General features: G+C 33.3%; 2 protein-coding genes across 2 annotated transcripts; both read right to left on the bottom strand.

Moving 5' to 3' along the window:
* Positions 1 to 1,885: 1,885 nt before the first annotated feature.
* On the bottom strand, positions 1,886 to 7,773 carry LOC127078527 (dual specificity protein phosphatase PHS1). Its single transcript, XM_051018978.1, has 11 exons — positions 7,568 to 7,773; positions 7,413 to 7,466; positions 7,223 to 7,332; positions 6,841 to 7,042; positions 6,375 to 6,551; positions 6,122 to 6,282; positions 4,934 to 5,990; positions 4,401 to 4,547; positions 4,079 to 4,306; positions 2,582 to 2,739; positions 1,886 to 2,383 (listed from the first exon to the last, which is right to left on the bottom strand). The coding sequence occupies exons 1-11, from the start codon at positions 7,610 to 7,612 to the stop codon at positions 2,026 to 2,028; spliced, it is 2,697 nt and encodes an 898-aa protein (XP_050874935.1). The 5' UTR covers positions 7,613 to 7,773; the 3' UTR covers positions 1,886 to 2,025.
* Positions 7,774 to 14,030: 6,257 nt separating this feature from the next.
* LOC127078523 (serine carboxypeptidase-like 45) lies at positions 14,031 to 17,247 on the bottom strand. Its single transcript, XM_051018970.1, has 9 exons — positions 16,850 to 17,247; positions 16,677 to 16,775; positions 16,257 to 16,349; positions 16,085 to 16,164; positions 15,715 to 16,002; positions 15,344 to 15,468; positions 15,017 to 15,109; positions 14,801 to 14,918; positions 14,031 to 14,407 (listed from the first exon to the last, which is right to left on the bottom strand). The coding sequence occupies exons 1-9, from the start codon at positions 17,190 to 17,192 to the stop codon at positions 14,258 to 14,260; spliced, it is 1,389 nt and encodes a 462-aa protein (XP_050874927.1). The 5' UTR covers positions 17,193 to 17,247; the 3' UTR covers positions 14,031 to 14,257.
* Positions 17,248 to 17,807: the final 560 nt, after the last annotated feature.

The following is a 17,807-nucleotide window of genomic DNA, read 5'->3' as shown; positions in this document are numbered from 1 at the left end:
CTAAAAGTACTGTTTTGAGAAAACTACATGTGCATGCTAGTTACTACTACTACTTGGTATCATTGTTATTATTATTTTTGAATTTCTACTTGGTATGCATAGTAAATATAATATGAATATCATGTCAAATATGTCCGGCTAAACCATTTAGGATCCGGAATGCGAGGACCGTCATTTCGACGGTACTCGCATCTAAGTTGGAAATTATAGGTTAAATTGAGACTCGTTTATGTGACTGATTTTTATAATGTTTTAAACTGAACTTAATAACCGCGAAAACGCCAAACTTAGAAATATTGGTTTCGTTTTGAAAAAGAGGAACCCGTATCTGAGCTAGAAAATAAAAACTAGATTTTAAATTAAATCAATTGCGACAATGAGACTTATTTTAAATTGAAAAAATAATGGTTTTCAAAAATAGTGTATAGAAGAATAAATGTGATGTGACAATACGTGTTTGTAATATTAAACTTTGGTGCTACATGAGCGTTGAGCGACAACCGGTATCGCCTTTAAACCCGTTTTTCACCCGAAATGACTTTTTAATTAATTAGAAGTTTTTGATTTTCAAAAACATAAATTTTATACTTTAACACGCTGAACCTCAACATCGACAGTATATATTTTAGAATAAAGAGCGGTTCCGATTTAGCGAACGCACAAGCTTCATTTAAATTAAGTTTCTTATAGTTAAAGAAAAATATTGTACTGATTTAATAAATCAAATCGACTTAAAAAAATCCAAAAAAATTGTTGAAACAAAAATCCTAATAATTTTTTTTCAAAATTTAAAAAATAAATAGGTTTTTTATCTTTCATATTCCACTTATTCACTATAAAAACAACACAATTAGGATTCCTTATTTTCTTATATTTCACTGTTTTTGTCTCCACAAAATTCTTTTATCTTCTTCGATTATTTTTCATCTTTACGCACCATTGCTCCGATTTTCACAACGTATCTATGAATATCAATTATCATGTTTGAAATTTGTTTGAAAATGTTGAAAGAATTTTTTATTGTTTTATCTTAAATAAACATAAATTTTGCTTCTCATTTTAAAGTCTTTACAAATTTTGTACATAAATTGCATTATTATATTGATATATAAAATATATATAACCGTCTCCATATCCTATAATTTTTACATTTAGCGGGGTCCTCGTGTCCGTGTCCGAGTCCGGACTTCATACATCATCTCGCATTCTATCATAACAGAGATATTTGATTTACTATACTTGATCACACGAAAACTTTTTCCAATGTGTGTTGATTTTATCCATACGCATAGATTTATGAAATTTTTTCCCCTACTAAACAAGCACAAGAAAGCCCGTATATTCTTTTAAAATGTACGATCACATTTAGAGTTTAGGAGAAAATGAACAACTCACATTTGAAGTTTAGGAAAAATAAACAACTCCAAAGGTTATACTATCTTATAGACACTAAGTATAAATATACATTCAAAATAAGTGTTTATTTGTAGCCGAGAGAGAAAAAAATAGGAAAATATATCTTGTGTTGTAAAAGAAGTTGTTAAAAAATTTATATAGAAATAATTAAAAAAAATTATACATTCAATTTTAAATTATCTTTAAAAAAGATTATGTTTTTGAGTTGAGAACTTTGAAAGTGGAGGGTTTTGAAGAGTTAATTTTTATAATACAAAATTTCTTTAAGATAGAGAATTCACAAATTATATTAAGAAAAAAATTAATAATTTTAGCTAGTTTAAATAAAAAATTTAAGTTTAATTTATATTATAATAATATTTTCGTGATAAGGATATATTAGCAATATAAGTATATGTTTATCTTTTTTGAACAAAATCGTTTTCTAAAAAAATTACTAAACAGATTCTAGATATCAATAAAATAACTCTAGAACCAAACATAAGTCACAGCCGATGTTAAGGGTGGATTTGATCAATAATAAGAAGAAAATAAAGAACCATAGTACATGTATTTCACCATTTTAAATAATCACTCATGCTTCAAAGTTTGCAAAAGAAGGGAAATATATTAATCTGTCATTGAATGAGATAGCCTGTGTGTGGGGCTCACACTCCCACCACGGTTAATATTCAAAGTGGTTAATGCCTTTTGGATTTCCATTGTCATGGCACTATCTACACTCCCTGATGATAGTCTTTTATGTGATTTCTGAACATGGAGCTTAAGTGAGCTGCTACTCAGTCCAGCATTCTTGCCACATATTGGACAAACTTTCATTGTTGGTCTCCGCCGCCGCCACTCCATTGAAACCTTCCCATGCAGTTTTTGATCAAGTTCCTGTAAGATCTTTCCGAAACCGTCATTCGGCTGTGCTCGACGGTGAACTTTTTTCACAGTATTCCATGCTTCTGATAATGTCAACTTCCTGCATCACATCCCAAATGTAACTTGCATTGATACTCTTAATTAACAATGAAAATAACCTATCTGGTAGCATAATTTGCCATTAAGATTAAACTATTTAATTATAATGGTAACATTGAATTTGATTTGGTTATGGAAGTCTGGCTCCACAAAACATTAGTTTTAACTTTAAGCAATATGTATTTATAAGTTTACTTACTTTCTTAGCATCAAGTAAGCAAGGACTACAGTGACACTTCTGCTTTTCCCTTCAAAACAATGAACTAGAATTCCCTGACCCGCTCTCTCAACATCTTCTATAAAATCACAAGCTTCCTCAAATAAGATGCTAATGTTAGAATTCTCAGTGTCACATACCTGTTCAAGCATAAGAGTGAAAAGAAATATGAAGATTTATTCCTTAGCAGAATTTAAGAGGACAGTTGATATCTTGATAAACAGAAAATATTTTTATTGATATACGCAGTAAGAAGCATAAGGGACTGTTTGTTAAATCATTTGAGAAAAGTGATTTATGTTTCTGTTTAGCTACTAATCTGAAAATCACCTTTTCTTTGTTTGAGAAGTCACTCAAATTAGTTTTTATAAAATAGCCAAAAATCTGTTTTTTTTTTTGTTTCAAAAGCATAAACAAACACTACAGAAACTGTATAGTTGGCTCTGCTGACTTTTACATGAAAAACTGAAACAAATGGGCCCTAAATCATACATATATAGGATAGTAAATACATTACAGGATGGACCAGATAAAAGTATGTGTCCAGCCTTAACAAGTAAATACTATATAAGCCAGAGGAGATCAAAATTCAAAACTGGTCATATAAAAAAGGGAACAGTGGAAAAGGTGAGAAATATAAATTTGGCCATAGTATATCAATAATGTTTTTGACGCAAAAAATAAGGAAAGGAATAAGCTACAGAGTTGAGTATGAAAAAAATAAAATCCTGTATTGTTAGGCAGAATTGGCAACATTATTAACTTAAAGTCATCAGACTTTATCAAAAAACAAAGTTTCACTGAGAAGAGAGCCATTTATGTTAAGGCTAATCCCCCTACTAAAGTAAGAGAGATGTGTTAGAACTCAATTTTTCAAGGTAATGAAATGGGATTTATTTGACTGTAAATGTTGAGCAAGCTCTTACAATGGAGTAAAAACTGAAAGTAAAAGAGACAAACCAGAGTCCTAGAACTCCTACCTGCTCCTAACCAGACTCTCCTAACTGAATATTATTTTCAATGCATTACTCACTCCCCTTCCCTCTCTTTTGTAACAAAAAATCCCCTAAAACCAGGGAGAATACTAACCAACTTTATTTCCCTCAGTATCTATATCCTTCTAGAAACCGTGCTTGTGTGAGATGGGCCCATAGATTGGGTCATCAAACCTATTGCACCTTGGTTGTATCACAATCATTGCACCTAACATCACAAGTATTTGGGATCTTTGTCTATAGACATGATATGAATTATGATAGCCTTTATGTGATCCATTGATCAAAGTTTGATTGTTTGTAAAATGAATAAAAGTCCAACTCCAATACAAAACTAGATTAATTCTATATGAAAGAATGAATAAATAATATAAACAAGACTTCAAGGAAGTAAACCAATTCTCACGCAAAAATCTTTGCAAATATATCAGTAGAATAATCCGGGAGAGGGGCAGTTAAAAAATAGAAAAATGACAAGACTTACAAAGAAATTTTTGTAAGTGAAAAGATCTGGAAATTGAGAATCTGATTGTCCAATTTCGTTAGAACACAAACACAAGATATGAGTGATTCCCAAGTGTTGCATTGTGTATATAGATCTTGCAGATAGCGCTCCACCGATGAATAAATAATTTGTAATAGCAGATGGTCTCTCTGTATTTGCAGCCTCAGATATCAATGCAATTCTTTCAAGGATATGTTCAAGTCTGATCTGAAAGTTAATAGAGTACATACTTAAAAGAATATGTATCCTCTATGAATGAATTGACTTCAATAATTCTGCTTAATAGTTTAAACTCAAATACCTTCAATTCATATGCATCAACAACAGTGTTGCTATCACTTCCCTCAAAAAATCCTGAATTGAAATTGTTCTCCTGGCATAACTTGATAGCATCATTTTTAAGCATTTCATTCCAATGTTCCAATTCTTTATAAGATTCTGCATCAATCTGGAAAGTAGGATAGAGTATAAGACTAGTGAAAAAAATAGCTTGCCGGGTAAAATAAATGTTGTGTTACTTGGTAAAGACACCGCATCAATCAAAGATTAGGAAAACTACAAGAGCAAGAAGTAAGAGGAATGTGTTTCTCCAAAATAAAAAACCAAACAATTTTCTCATAATTCATGCTTTCATAAAGAAAAGGAAAAGCCAACAAAGAACACGTCCAGCCTATTGCCCATAATAATTAATTTTATTGATACTGACTTGTTATAAATCAGTTTATTTTCCAAAATAAGAGTATGAATAAAAAAAAGCAAACAAGGCACTAAAGCAATGGGGAGCAGAAGCAAGGCATTGTACTAGTATACAGTCTTCACTACCTAGAGACCAACCTTGGCAAATTTATGGAAGTCACGGAGCTTAGCCGTAAAATGAGAATCGTGCAATGGCTCCAGACTCCCTTTGGAAGATTTTCCATGGCAACCTTCTCTTGACATAGGAGACGCAGAGTCGCAAAAATTCCTATTGCCTGAAGATGACAATGCCCTTGGAGCAGATCTTTGTGAATCTGAATCACTAAAATCTCGATGGCTATCATTAGAAAATCTCTCTTTTCTTGTTGGAGAGAGACAACTACCAGTAGCAGCTGAAGGTGAATCTTCCTTTTCAGACTCCCCGAGTGATATTTTGCTTATAGTATTATTAAATGATCGTAACAAGTTATCAAGTTTTTGGTGAAGTGTAAGTAGGAATATATGAAATCCTTGCAGATCCCTAAGAGCAGCACGGAAACCACTCCGGAACTCGTGAACTACTGATGTTACATAACTCCCTTGTATGTCAATTGTTAAACTTATGTCTTCTAAGGGAGGACTTCCTAATTTCCCTCCTGTTATATCATGTAAGAGGCGAGAGGAAAACTCACAGCTATTTAGTACTAACTCAACCAACTTAGGATAACTGACCTGATCATCTGCACGTTTTACAGCAGGAGGTCGACGAGGAACACCCGAGTCAATAGCCACAATGTCGGAACCAGTAAACATCGATTCTTCTGACGTTTGACTTTTAAGGCACATGTCATCAGAGGGCTCTCTTATCTGTGAAAGATGAGAGCCTTGTGATCTTATTTCATTATTATGAGAACACGATCTTGAAGTGGACCTTTTCTTTTTCTGCAACGTCCCAACTACCTCGGGCCCATATCGGTTCATTACCAAATCAACGCCTTCTTCTTTTGTATCTAAATTTGAAGGGATTGCTTTTTCAGCCAATAACAAATTGGCAGGGTTCCCACGCCATCTAAGTTGACGGCATGGAAGTCTATCTTCATTTCTAATAACAAGATCTAGCATCATTACCCTGCCAAGCGCGGCTGACGTTCTTTCCGCAGAATCCCTTGATTCAAATGCGCTAGAGCTTTCAAGTAAAGGTGAGCCATGTACATAACTACAAGAAGATCATGAATCATTAGAAAGAACATCAAAAGTTAACATGAAAAATAATTCACAGAAAAATACCTTTATTAACTGTTTTCATGTTTAAAACCTTGTCATATGAAAACTAGATTTGAATTGTACCTCATAAACAAGAGACACCGGCTAAGCTCAAGTGCTTCCAAAAGTTCCGAACAGGTCGTTTCACCAATAACATCACTCTCACAAGTTGCTGCATCCCTTGCTTTTTCTGCAGCTTTCTTCATTTGGAGCCATTCTAAACTGCTATTGTGAATGACTCTAGCCTGTAATTTACAAATAAAAGTAAAAAATAAATATGACTAACTACAAGTTAACTTGCAAATGTCAGGGTTGAGTCAAGTAAGAAGAGAACAACCTGTGGAGCTTGGACTCCCAACCATTTGGCGAATTCATATCCAAGTCGTTCAGACTGTGTTGCCATTCTTGACGAAGATATCTTTATGACAGCTGCTGCTTCTTTTGGAGAAGCAGCATCGGTCCCGTCAACATTGAAAAGGGAAAAGAAGACAACCCCTCCAGAATTTACTGTCATCTATGTGGACACAAATGAGATAAAATGAGGCAGAAGCCAAAAAAATGAACATTGATTAAAAAATGAACATATCTACATTGGAAATATACTTAACACCTAAAAAAATGAATTAACATAATGCTGCTGCAACATGGAAACCCTAAAGTTAAATGGAACAAAAATTGAAACAGAAAGAACTTATATCTTTTTAAAAACTATAGAAACAAAAAAAAGAATACACATATTCTTCATCTGTGTAGTAACTATTTGTGGTTATAAACAATATTATGAGCATCGGAAGACACGAAACCTCAAGAGCTCTATTAATTTCATCCTCGGGATGTTCATTGCTACAGGTGTGCTCAGTATGGTGAAGTGAAGAGAGCATGTCCCAAGTAAAGGAACTCGATTCAATATCCAGCATTTCTGCTTTACCAAGCCTATCCCACACGCTATTTTCAATTTGATCAGGAAGCATATCAATTTCTGCATCCTCTGCGGATTCTCCCAAACTAGTCACAATTTAAATCAGTTACAAAACAGTGAGAAACTGAATGTATAACTAAAAAAATCAACACTCTCAAGAAAAATCAAATTCAGCATCTACTACCCTATACATTAAACACTCAATGTAAGGTAAATGATGATAATAAAAAGATAGAGTGAAATAAAATATAGAAATAGTAAGATACCAAAAGGGTATGGTGGAAGAAGAGCGAGGGAAACCGGAGGAGCGGTAATTGGAAGTGCGTTTTCGAACGGATTGAAGCCAATGAGTAATGTCTCCCAGCATATACAAAACCTGCGTTGGAATGGAAGGTTTTTGAAATTGCAGAATAAACCTAATTGAAAATAAATAGAAAACAGAAGAAGCATTCATACCCGGGAAGTAACGGTTAGGGGCGATGGTCCCTCAGACTCGAATGGCTCTTTATCCTGTTGTTGATAAAACGACAAATGTGAAGATTAAGATGAGTTTGTGTTGTTAGTATTTGATTATGATAAAAAGGAATGAGAGGGAAAGGGAAAAAAGAGACCTGGTTTTGTGCTTCAGGGTATTGGTTTTGTTGCTCATTTGACATGTTTTAGTAAGAAAAAAAAAGAATGAAAAACTGATAGTAACGAGAGTGAGTAGTTTGCTCTTTGGTTGCAACACTGATTGGAGGGAAGAGGCAGAACAAAACGAGTAACGGTAATAGTGTGTGTTTTGGTGATCATAGATCGATCTAAAATAACTATAAAATAATACTAATATATAGTGCACAACAAGCTAAGATTTTAGTATTTTGATGTCGGCATTGGTGTAAAAAGCAATCAATCTACAACTATTTTATGGTTATATCACTTCACTATGTTAAAATAAGCACTTTTCATTGGAAAAATACAAAATTATTTTTAATGTATATATTGGTTTTTATCATTAAAGAATAAACTCTTAATACATGTTGATCTAGCATTAAAATTGTGAAAGCTAACAATGGACTCCAGCATGAGGAATCTTATTAGTTTGTCTATTAACGAATTTAACATTCATTTTGAATTTATTTAAAGATAAAATCTCTTGAATTTCCACAATTCTATGTGGTGAGATATTTTTGACCGTGAACCGGACCTAGTCATTAAGACGTCATTTTACACGAGAATACCTTCAAACTTGAATTGAATAACAAAATTTGTTATCCGGAATGAAACTCTCGTTTTACTAGATTCTTGTCATGGTACTACTTAGTTCTTTCTTTGTAGATCATTGGATTCTCTTATGCTTGAAGCCTTATTTCTTCTAACTCATTTAGTTTCAATAGCTTCTTTCTTCCGGTCATCTTTTCATCAAAGTTTAAGAGTTTAACTGCCTAATAAGTCTTGTGCTCAAGTTGCACAGATAGATGACTTGATTTACAGTAAACCAACTAATATTGTGATAGCCCTATATGAGTTTTAAAATGATGTCATATATGCACAAAGCACATCATCTAAATTTTTTTCTCAATCCTTCCTTGAAGTTGTAGTTGACTTTTTTAGGATTTGTTTATGTTGTCTGTTAGATACTTCAATCTATCCACACATCTGAGGATGATAGGAAGTTGACATTTTATGTTTTACATTGTACTTTGCCAACACACGTTCAAGATACTTGTTGCAAATATATTTTCCCCCATGATTGATCAAAAATATGGGTACTCCAAACCTAGAAAAACCAATCTTTTTTAAAAAGTTAATTATAGTATAGGCATCATTGGCTACACAAGATATGACTTCAACATATTTGGTCACATAATCAACACAAACCAAAATGTAAAGGTTAGAGTAAAATGAAAAAAAAAATGACCCATGAAGTCGATGTCTCCAATAATTAATAATTAAAGGGTTCTGCCTCTAATATTCCATTTAGGGGCATTTAATTCCTCTTGGATATATTACATGTCTTTTGACATTTTGAACATTGCTAAATAAACTTTCTACAATCTTTAAATAATACAGGCCACCAAAATTCATATTGGAGGATTCGTGTTACAATTTGTTCTCCACTATGATGACTACCATAATTTAAGTTATGATAGTGTCATGTTATACTCCTTGATTCTTCACCTGTAACACACTTTTCAATCAGACCACCTAGTCTTGGTCTTACCTTAAAGAAATATGGTCTTACCTTTATAGTTATTCATATCACCAAATCAAGGTCTTTCGGTTACTGCAAACAAATGCTCATCTGAGAATTCCTCACTATGTTCTTCTCTTAGTAATTTTTCAATTCTCCAACCTTGAAAGATAATCGGATACCGCATTTTAACTTCCTTTTTATCTTTGATTTTCAAGTCAAATTCTTGCACCGAAAGTATTCTTCTAAGTAATTTGGACTTAAAATTATTGGATGAGAATATGAGAATGTAACGGTCGAATGGGGGTTGAATATACCTCCTTTAAAATTGATTATTTTAAAAGAAATCGTTTATTTAAAAATATCATAGTTTCAAAAATAGTTTACGTAGCGGAAACACAATGCATACAACATATGATTTTGGATGGCATATACACTACACTTTAATCGGTACACTAAGATAAAAGGATCAACAGATTACCAAATAACAAACTAATTGATATATTGAACTATAACATTTTACACGAGAAATGTAAACGTGTATAAATTCAATATAATACAAGAATTTTAGGCTTTAATCAACAACAAGAATAATGTGAAGTTTCGATCTAACAAAATCAATGTTTATACACAAAGTTGCTATCAAGGCAATAAACATAGCCTCATGCGATTATAAGAAAGTAATACGAACTTAATCATGCAATTATATTCAAAATTAAAAATAATCTCTCTCTCTCTCTCTATCTATCTATCTATCTATATATATATATATATATATATATATATATATATATATATATATATATATATATATATATATATATATATATATATATATATATATATATATAGAGAGAGAGAGAGAGAGAGAGAGAGAGAGAGAGAACGTTGGATGTATAGTGATTTGACAATCATCCTCGTTATGCCTACTCCACTCTCCAATGATTTTCATTGAAATTTTGTTATTCTTCCTCTACGATTTTTATAAATATTACAAGATGGTATGTACAATCACAATCCAAATAATACTGAAAAAATATAAAATCTTTGATCCTAATCCTCGTTGACTTGTACATAGTATCTAATATTGAATCCTTACAAAATCTTTACTCAAAATCGACTTAAATCTTCTAGCTCAAAGAATGATGTTCCAAAGTCTCTATTATAGACCAATCTTTACTCGATCATATTTGTATCTGGAGCCTTTGGCTATCTGATGATTGAGAAGAACTCTCAGTTTGCCCGTAGGCTTCCACATAACACTACCAAAGTAATTATAGCGAGAAAAAAAACCCATTCTTTTATGTTGAACCTGTCAAAAAATCAGCCACTACCACACACACAATTTGTAAACCCCTGAAATCTCAAAAAATCTTCAAAAATAATAATAACCACGATAACAATTCTCCTCATAGTTCTCATGCCTTGAAGATGAGAGTTAGATCCAAACAAAAATAGATGAAAAAAGAGGTAGAGTTGAAAGATTTTGTTTGCAAACACTCAAAAACAGATTTAAAACTCTTTTGAAAGTTAAGAGAACAAGTGTGTTGTTGATTTCAAATCAATAATGGATATGCATGTTTTCAACATTGTGAATGCATTATGAGAAAAATGAATTTATATGTGTTAGAGATCTAACATAAAAATTAGAGAAAATTATATTTGATTCGAGTCATAAGCAATGGTATGATTCAAGTTGAGAGATGAAGTAATTTGAGTCAAGCTCTAATAACTAACAAAAAACCAACTTTGTGATTGGATTCACACTTTTTATGATTTGAGTCACACGATTCGAGTTAGGGGTGTACGCGGGTTAGGTTTGGTCTAACCCGTTACCCAACCCGTTCAAACTTCAATGGGTTGGGTTCGTCGTTCAACACATATTTTCATTGTCAAAACTGACCCGCTCATTCATGGGTTGGGTTGATTTAGGTCCGCGGGTTGTGTTTCAAATAAAATATATATTTTTTATTATTCTTTTTGTCGGTTTTAAAAGAATGTAACATAATCCAATACAATCATACTCATTTATAACACTCAAATTTAATGAAACACGTCATATAATATCGAATAAAATTCATCAACACGACATAACACTTTATAATAGTATAACATTCAACCAGACTCGTTATTTTCATAAAATACATAATTTGAAAATGATACAAAAGAAAATAAAAAACAATATTTAATTTTAGAATTACATAAACTCGTTGGTTTAGTAGTATTATCGGTGGAGAATAATACTTTTTTGAAAAAATTATGGTTATTAGTGAAATATTAATTTTATATTTTTATTTAAAATAATAATAAAATTAATAAGAAATTATTAAAGTCACATCAATGGGTTGGGTCAACGGGTCTGCGAGTTGCAAAACTCAAACCCGATACCCGAACCAAACATATACGAGTTGTTATGGGTTGGGTTGGGTATACCCGTAAATGAATGAATTCGGGTAATTTATGGATTGAGTTGGTTTGGGTCAGCAGGTTCGTGGGTATAAACACCCCTAATTCGAGTCATGAAAACTACAAATAAATGGGACGGAGAGGTAAAATTAGTTGGATTTATTCTTTTTAAGTCATGTTTGTTATAATATTAAAAGTTTCTAACGACGATTTATTTTTCTGCAGGACCGTGATCCGCTAAAATTCATCAACCATGGACAGAAGATTGTTGGGTTGCGGCAGTCTAATGAGTCATGTTTTTAAGATTTTTTGCGGCTATCTAGGATGAGAGACTTGTGCAAGAACGATTATGGTGCGATTAACCATGGTATGCTTAACGCATTTGTAGAGAGATGACACACGGAGACGTCATCATTTCATATTCCACATGGTGAGATGTCTATCACACTGGAAGGTGTCTCGTGTTTGCTCCATCTTCCGATTAGGGAAAAACTTTTAGATAATGGAAAGATTAACAGAGATGATGCACTAGAGTTTATGGTAGACTATTTGGATGTTGATCTAGAGGTTGTCATGAGGGAGTTTGAATCCACCGAGCGGCTCATGCTAGGTTTTGATTCCTGGAGAAGGTGTATACTGATGAGCTACTTAGAGCATAACATGCATCTGGTGATGACGAGCAGGTTACACAGAGCATACGCTATTAGAGCATACATGTTGTATTTGGTTGACACTGTCATTTTTATGGACAAGAGTGTCACTTATGTGGTTGTCATCTACATGCGATACTTCGATGACTTTGAGCGGATTCATGAGTACAATTAGGGGACATTTGTTTGGTCTACTTGTGCTCTAAGTTATCCGAAGGTTGTATATGAAAGACGAAACAAGAGACAGACAACATCGCACTATTGACGATAATATTTTTTATTTTTTAGTATTTGTGTGTCATTTTCATAAGACTTTTGCAACACCATTACTAATGATCCATGTGTTCCAACACTTTTCAAGTTTGGATCCTCCAGCACTTCCCACGCATATCCGGTTTATCATGTCTACCGATCTATACTAAGGATATGCCACGTTCTGATGCACTCAGAGGGAACCAGATGACAGAGTCGTTTAGAGTGTATCTTGACCGCTTGGTAACATAAGGTATACACTTCCATACGCACGTCGATCACCGTGAGACGCGTTCCTTTGATGACATTGCCTTATACTCTAGATGGTTGGCTTACGGTTTACGTATGACGTTTCCTCATCTACCTAAGTGTGTCATACGGCAGTTCGGCTACATGCATTATATTCTCAGAGACCCTTATGTGTCTGTTCCCCCATCTATGACACGTAAAGATTTGATGTTATGTCTGATGATTATCTTAATCATCTGGCACCTGAGGAGACACATAGTATCATAGCTGAGAGCGATTGGAGCTACGTAGACGGTTACATCAGGTGGTTATTCAGGGTGTCACATCCTTATATGATACATGATGCTTCCAAAGATCCACCGATGTCAGCTCATCAAGAAATATTAGAGGAGGAGCAGGTTATGACCGATCATGTTTATATGTTGCCTAGATGTCACTGTATCATGGAGATTGGGCAGACAAATATTGACAGAGGACTCTTTCTAGATTGCTTTGAGGCGAGGGACGTAGATGCTATTATGGCGGAGGCACGAGAGACATTGTAGTCCACGAAGCAGCGTAGGAATAAAGAGTCTCGAGGTCGCGTTCGTCATACGCAAAAGTTTATAGTACTTATACTTTGGATTTATTTTCAGTTATATTATATTTTGACTTATTTCGACTTCACTGTGTACTCTAGATTTATTACTCGTCAATTTCATCTAAGCATCACTAAATCAAAATAACAATTTATTGTCTGATCTGGATAGGGAGATGCATCTCCAAATTCTATCTGGTGTACATACATAGTTGCATCTCCAGAGCAATCTATGGTAAAAATGGGTGTTTCAGAGGGGGTGTATGAGGTGTAAATTAAGTTATTCTAAAAATGTATCTTAGATTAAATTTTGTAAAATATATTGGGCGTGACTCAATTTTAACGTTTTGATGGAAAATAAAATTACATCCAAAGATACTTCTTCTTGAATTTGTATAAAGTCTTTTTCCACCACAGAGGGTGGGTTTGATATATTTCTTATTCAAAGTGTATTTCACATTATTTTTAAAAAAAAAAATGGAATTATTAAGTGAAAGGATGATGTCTTAAGATTTTGGCAATTTCTTTCTTTTGTCACTTACTTGTTTTTGAATATTGTTACTGTTTATTTGGAATATTTGCAGTTTGCAGAGCACAAATTGGCTTTCTGAACAAAAGTTGCTCTTTTAGGCCAACACTTTGTACTTGACTACATCTTTTTTGAATAGACATTTTTGTCATCAGCTCAATTATTCTACCAAATCTTTCTAATCAACACCTAATTTCAAACCTTTTTGTTGGCCTAAAACTTTAAAACAAGAATCCACTTGCTTGCACTCTCTTCAACAACTTTTTTACATAATCTCTTTTCAATACACTTACCAGTTCATTCAAGCACACAAAAAAACTCAAGTACAAAGGTTGAAAACCAAAAAGGTCAAAAAGGTAATAACACTTTTCTTTTGACATTCTGCACAGTTAATACAACATTTGGTATTAAAGGATAATGCTTATTTACAATACAACCTTTAACTAATAAAAGGGAAATGCTGTGTCAGAAAACTTCAGGCAAAGGAGTTCCTTCCAAGAATGATTTGAATAGCACGAGTGATCTTTCTGGCTGTGAGAAAGGAGCTTCATGTGCAGCACCTCTCACTGTGGCAAATGACAGAATATTTCCATACACTTGAGTCCATCCACCAACCTAAAGTTTCATTCAAATTCATATTAGTTTATCATGCAGGCCTACTCAAACTCAAAACTCGAACCAGACAGAACTGAGACAATACTTCATAGACGCAGCGCATTGGACTCTGAGGCTTACACGAAACTCAAAGCGGTATTTTTGTGAATACAAACATAAGAAAGTTCAAAGAAAGAATAAAATCTAGAGTCTACACAGAACCCAATTGACAAAGACTAAAGCCAAAGGAAAGGGATCTTTCTACATTGGGGAAAGACTAGTCAGTATTCCCTAGTCAGTCCACTGAGGGACTTCTGTCCTCTTAAATAATGGAGCCAACATTCTTGCAGTGATAGTGATGAATTCTCAACAATTCAAATAAGCAATATATTTGATTAAATAATATATATTTACCTGTTGTCTTTCAAACCAGACTCTGTAAGGGACTGTTGTATTCAGTCCTATTTGTCTGGCCAATTTTTGAACTAAGGTTCTGCTTCCAGTCAGTGGAATTACTGAGTCTTGATCTCCACTATAACAAAAAAAATTAGTGCACATGGTTATGTTAATTTAGCACTAAACCAAAACCAAATTGAGAAGGAAAAGTTTAGGTTCTAGACTTTAAGGTACCTGTAAATTAGGATCTTAATTCCAGCTCTTATCAGTGATCCAAGAATAGGAAGTGTTGGCACTTCCAAGTTAAGCACATCATAGTCCAAAACACTGTCATGAACACAACAAAGATCAGTCATTACATGGATTGTACAAGATTTTTGGCTTAGCGAAAAGGACCGAGGTTGTAAAAACATGTCTCCAGCCATAATCTGGGCCGTGACATGAAAATGTGGATGTCTTGATTGCGAATGAGGTGCAACAACTACATTTAAATGTGATTCTATGCAATAGTAAGAAATGTGAATGCAAAGGCAATTTGAAACCTTGAGGGGAATGACTTACTTGCTGCATACATCCCACTTGCGAACTCCGACGAGCTTTGCATGAAGTGCTTCTTGCACATCTCTTCTGTTTAAGTAGTTTGTAACCTTGTCATCCACACACACATCTACCATCTCATTTGCTTGCTACAAGGACACAAAACAACAATCAAAGTACATTAGTTAAACTTGAAAATCAATAACTAGAATCTATGTAGCACAGACACCTCACATCAAAGACATGTCAATGTGTGACATAACACACATGGTCACATTCAACTATTCCATTTTCTCAATTTATCTATGTCAACATGTCGTGTCGTGTATGTGCTTCATAGTCTGGATGTGATGGAAAAATATGACAATGGAAAGAGTACTAGAGAAGAGACTTACTTGAGGTTGAGGAGAAATAACCTTAGATTGTGACAGCACAGAGGAAATACAAACATCAAGAGTCACATCATATTTATCCACAAATCTACTAGTTTCTTTGCTCACCAATCCCATAACATTTGAACAAACAGATGAAACTGAATCTCTATTGTACTCACTAACATAGCGCGAGTAATTACACACTCTAGTGAACATGTTGTAAGTTGAATCAGATATCAGTCCATGTGACCAAAAAAATTCAGCCCTTGAATTGAAATCAGTTGCATATTCCAGAACTGGATTCCCCAACTGCAATTCAATTTTGGTGAAAAACATTAGCATCAATTCTCACACATAGATAATTAAACAACAGAATCATCGCATTTCTTACAGCTATGCCTTTGAGATTGAATACATTGTTTCTTTTGTTCCTTTCAATCATAAGCTTTGCAAGTTGAGGAACATAATGACCTGAAACATATGCATAAACATTTTCAACTAATGCACAAAATGTGTAACATAAACATGCTTTTAAGTTTTAAAATCAAAGGTAACAAGTTTACCTGCGTAACTTTCACCAGTTAGAAACAAATCTCTGTTTCTATATTGAGGAAACTTATCAAACCAGCGTTCCAAGAATACAAGATTGTCCCTAGCTTAACAATTCAAAAAAGCACAATTTTTCAGATATCAAAATCATGTACAAAAAAAAATCATAACCTTCATCATTATTATACTGATATAAAAAGCATTTAATGCTTGATTAAAGAACAAGACATGAAGAATAATAATGTAAAGTGGCATATAAAAGTTAGTAATGACATTATACAATAAATCACTGCTTTATCTTTATCTAAACTTTTTAAAAGCCTAAGAAAGTATAAATACATAAACATACTACTTTTGCCTATAGAAGTAAGATTTAAAAGGAAGTATCTAAAGAGAAACATTTTTAGTACCAAAAAAGATTCAATAATGAATACCTGTTTCCTCATCATTCACTGTTGTTGTATATGCAGAACTACCTTTTGCATAAGAGAATCCAACTCCAATCGGTGTCTCCAAATACAGCATATTTGCCTCTGAAGACAAAAAACAACTCAATCACTTGAAGAATTCAACGAATGCATGTATATCATTGTGGAAGAATACTCACCTTTGTTCCAACTATGTTCATTTTTGACAAGAAATTCACCATTTGGTCTGAAGGGTCCATTTTCTGAGAATGCACCAACTCCAAGAGAAGAACAACCAGGTCCACCATTGAGCCAAAGAACAAGAGGCTTTGAAGAAGGGTCAGTTTCTGATTCAGCAAAATAGTAAAAAAGTGACTTGTGGTTTTTGTTATCAACGGTGATATAGCCTGAGAATTGTTGAAAGGCTATGTTGTGAGGTTGTCCAGGAAGGGAAATGATTCTGTCTGCATGAGAATGAGAATGAGATGAGAAAACGTTGAAGGTGAAAAAAGTAAGATGAAGGAGTAAGATAGGAAATGCCATGGTTTGAGAGGAAGAGGAGTTATTGGTGCTATGCTATATAGAGAGAAAGAGTGATGGGGGTGTATTTAAAATGATGAGTTGTTGGTACAAGGTTGGGGGGGTAAGTGTGGTGGGGTAGGGAGGTGGGTGGAATTTATGTAGAAATATGATTACAATTTTAACTTTTTTTAATGGCAGGCCTGAAAAATGGTGTTGAAAGAGATGTGACAGAGGCAATGACCAAGGTGTGCTGGGTCTTGTCTATAAGTGAGTATACCCTACACCAAAAAGAACAAAAATATATTACTATAGACTTGGACTTGAGCTACATTTACAAAGTTTTTTTTTTGGAATGGTATTTCAAATATTTATATTTAATATGGAATGGAATACATTTTGTTGATATTTGAATTTTAGTTCATCAATTAACTTAATTAACTTGGTTTTTAAAATTTTCAAAATATTTAAATAATCATTTAATGTGATTGACTTTCATCAAATAAGTATATTCTTTAAGTTTAGTTGTTAGACAAATTTATAAATATTTGAAAGTAGTTATTTGTTTGTTCAAGAATTTTCCACTTATACAATGATGAAATTGATATTAAATTTTAAATAATTTAATTTCTTTTTATA

Source organism: Lathyrus oleraceus, chromosome 5, assembly GCF_024323335.1.
Source record: "Lathyrus oleraceus cultivar Zhongwan6 chromosome 5, CAAS_Psat_ZW6_1.0, whole genome shotgun sequence".
Classification (NCBI taxonomy): domain Eukaryota; kingdom Viridiplantae; phylum Streptophyta; class Magnoliopsida; order Fabales; family Fabaceae; genus Lathyrus; species Lathyrus oleraceus.
Note: the sequence above shows the minus strand (reverse complement) of the source record. Positions and strands in the feature narration are given on the sequence as shown.

Bases quoted from the DNA above. Each gene is read 5' to 3' on its own strand.
- LOC127078523 (XM_051018970.1), bottom strand. From the start codon at position 17,192: ATGGCATTTCCTATCTTACTCCTTCATCTTACTTTTTTCACCTTCAAC. The intron at 16,003-16,084 runs GTAAGAAATGCG...ATTGAATTGCAG, and splicing joins TCAATCTCAAAGGCATAGCT to TTGGGGAATCCAGTTCTGGA. The intron at 14,919-15,016 runs GTACCTTAAAGT...TTTTTGTTATAG, and splicing joins ATTAAGATCCTAATTTACAG to TGGAGATCAAGACTCAGTAA.
- LOC127078527 (XM_051018978.1), bottom strand. From the start codon at position 7,612: ATGTCAAATGAGCAACAAAACCAATACCCTGAAGCACAAAACCAG. The intron at 6,552-6,840 runs GTTTCGTGTCTT...GTGTCCACATAG, and splicing joins AAATTAATAGAGCTCTTGAG to ATGACAGTAAATTCTGGAGG. The intron at 6,283-6,374 runs GTTGTTCTCTTC...TGTAAATTACAG, and splicing joins TGGGAGTCCAAGCTCCACAG to GCTAGAGTCATTCACAATAG.